This window comes from Anarrhichthys ocellatus, unplaced genomic scaffold (genome assembly GCF_004355925.1).
Source record: "Anarrhichthys ocellatus isolate YVR2014 unplaced genomic scaffold, GSC_Weel_1.0 scaffold43, whole genome shotgun sequence".
Lineage (NCBI taxonomy): Eukaryota > Metazoa > Chordata > Actinopteri > Perciformes > Anarhichadidae > Anarrhichthys > Anarrhichthys ocellatus.
This window is the reverse complement of record NW_022280073.1, coordinates 1827752-1830398: the sequence shown is the minus strand read 5'-3', so window position 1 is coordinate 1830398 and position 2647 is coordinate 1827752. Positions and strand designations below refer to the sequence as shown.

Below are 2647 nucleotides of genomic sequence, written 5' to 3'. Positions count from 1 at the left end.
TGTGTGTGTGTGTGTGTGTGTGTGTGTGTGTGTGTGTGTGTGTGTGTTCGGCCTGCCAGCAACATGGGAGACTGCTCAAAAAAAACACGGAGCTGTCACTAGTCCTTGTTGGTCTTGGAGGCCTCTGTTGTGTTCCACTGCATTTTTCTCTTTCTCTCTCTGCCTCCCCTTTCTGTCTTGCGTTGCATTGCATTATGCATGGTGTCTCCTGTTCAACCCATATCTTTGAAGCTGTCTAAAGTTATCTCCGGGTCATGGCCTTACTAACACAGAACAACAATAGAATGATAAAGAACAACGTTTGGATAATTTGCACTCCTACACTTGATAAAGTTTTTTTTTCCTTTCTTATGGCCTCATAGGTGCTCAGTCATGCTGTGATGTCATTGCAGACTCCAGGTTCAGTCCCTCTGTCCAAGAGGAGAGAGGACGAGGCGTCGGTAGCGAGCACACCGCTGGCCAAACAGCCGTCCAATCAGGCGTCGGACTATGCCAGCAGCCCGGTCAAAACGAAGACGGTGACAGGTAGGTTTACTAACCCCAGGCTGAGCTGTAAGTTCAATATTGAAGCTATTACTATGACATTGCATTGAGGGAACAGGTTTCTACACCATCTTCTCTCAAGTGTTTGTTTTCAGATGTGTTTTCCATAAAGATTAATATACAAACGAAAACTGCGACGACAGTTACTTCTCCCTTGATATATGCAATAACTGCCACATGTTTCTATGTTTAAGGATATGGTCTTTCAGTAGCGGAATATTAATTTGTACTGCATGTAGCCCTGGTTTCTATATGCAATGGAACCATGTTACTATGATGTTACATAACACGCTACAGCTCGCTGACACCTGAGTGAACCCGTTTCTCAGAGGACACCACATATCCAGGCATGTCCTCCTCTGTTTTCCTCCTCTGGTAGTATTACTGTGGGCTCAGATGCCCAGAATAGATGAGCGGCTTGGCCGTGTGGAGCCTTCCTCGATGCCAGTTTTCCGCTCTTCTGGGACCCCCCTGTTCAGAGCAAACGCGCGCGCGCGCACACACACACGCACACACACACACGCGCACACACACACACATAGAAGACATGTACATGTCAGCACACACATAATGTACAGGCTGGTAGGTTTTATACTGTACATGTACACACACAGACACTCTCACACACTCATGCAGCATTGCTGTGGTCTGATCCTTAGATCCTTTCCAGAATTTTCCAAATCGGTCTCTAAGTAGGAAACTCTGAACCTTTTGGATGGAGATGGCCAGAGAGGGAGAGGAGGACAGAGATGAGATGTAGAGGAGGACCTCATCACCGATGTGACTGCTTAGTGTGAGGAACAGACTGTGAAACACACCAACAGTATAAGTGTTTAGGTTAGTGTTGAAGGTGGTAGGAAGGGCTGCCACCTCTTAGTCGACTAATTCGACTTAAGATTTTTTTTGGTCATTTTTTATGCTTTTTTTCATACTTTTTTCCAAGAAACCTATGAGCACATCTTTGGTAAATACCAGATTTAAATTGGTGCTTTTGCATGATTGTTTTTGGAGAAACTCAGTTTTACAGATCTTTGGATTAAATAAACGAATCAACTAGTCGACAAAATGGAATGAGTGTTGGTCGACTACAAATTTCTTCAGTCAAAGACAGCCCTAGTCCTAGGACTAGTGGGCGAGGAATTTAGTTACTGACGAATGACCCTTTGCTAAGCCCCGCCCCCACTGCTGCTCCGTCAAGCTGTCGGATCTATGTTACCATGGAGCCCACACTGTCACCAACTGCACTCCCTGAGGACATTTTAGATAAACAAGAAAGCGATTTGAGAGAGAAGCAGACAGAAGAGTCTACAATATGTGTTTAAAGGATATATCCAGGATGTCAAAGATGATGAGATAAAGATAGAAGCTAAAGCCCACAGATCACAGAGTAATAGTGAACCACCACATCACCTGGACATCGAGACAGAAGACAATGGAATTGTAAAGCCGTGTAGGTTTTTATTCATTGTTACAATTATTATAAAAAGCAAGAGCAGCATATGTTTCCATTCAGTATACCTTCAGTAGCTTAGAAGGGCTGATGATAGTTAATGATGTGCTAACTTACTCTGCTAATGTTAGCGCCACTGGTTTTACGTAGAAACCTATATCTCCTCTCCGGGTAACGAGTTTCACTGTTACACAACGTTTAACTGTTGCACAACGTTTAACCTTGACAAGCTCAAAATCCACTAAACCAGCCTGAACATGAATAACATCTGAAACCGCTAATGAGAGTCTATGGAGCAGAGCCGGATAGTTGTCGGACCCTGGTCAGAGCTGGCCGATGCTACACTATGATTGCCAAGTCTACATTCCAGTGGGCGGGACTTAACGAAGGGTCAATTCATCAACATACCGTGGAATGGTATTTTATCAGTTTGGAGGAATCTGTCAGTGGACATCAGGGATATTGTGGGGTGATCACAAAAACCATCTGAAACACAAACACACATACTGCACAGCACACATGGATTCCTCCCTCCTACCTGGGAGGATGGCTGGAGCAGTCACTCTGTTAAGGAGCTGTCCATGACACAACACAGAGCCGTACTCACTGCAGAGATGGTTTTCATTTAATACTCATGGTGCATTTACGAACCTA

The 2647-nt window shown here is 44.5% G+C and overlaps 1 protein-coding gene across 1 annotated transcript in view; it reads left to right on the top strand.

The window, feature by feature from the left end:
• The window catches only part of vps13b (vacuolar protein sorting 13 homolog B), a gene marked incomplete at its 5' end in the record, with an annotated part of 268784 nt that overhangs the window by 87563 nt on the left and 178574 nt on the right, over positions 1 to 2647 (top strand). The window contains 1 exon segment of the mRNA XM_031868606.1: positions 393 to 586. Within this exon segment, the coding sequence (XP_031724466.1) occupies positions 393 to 586 (194 nt within the window).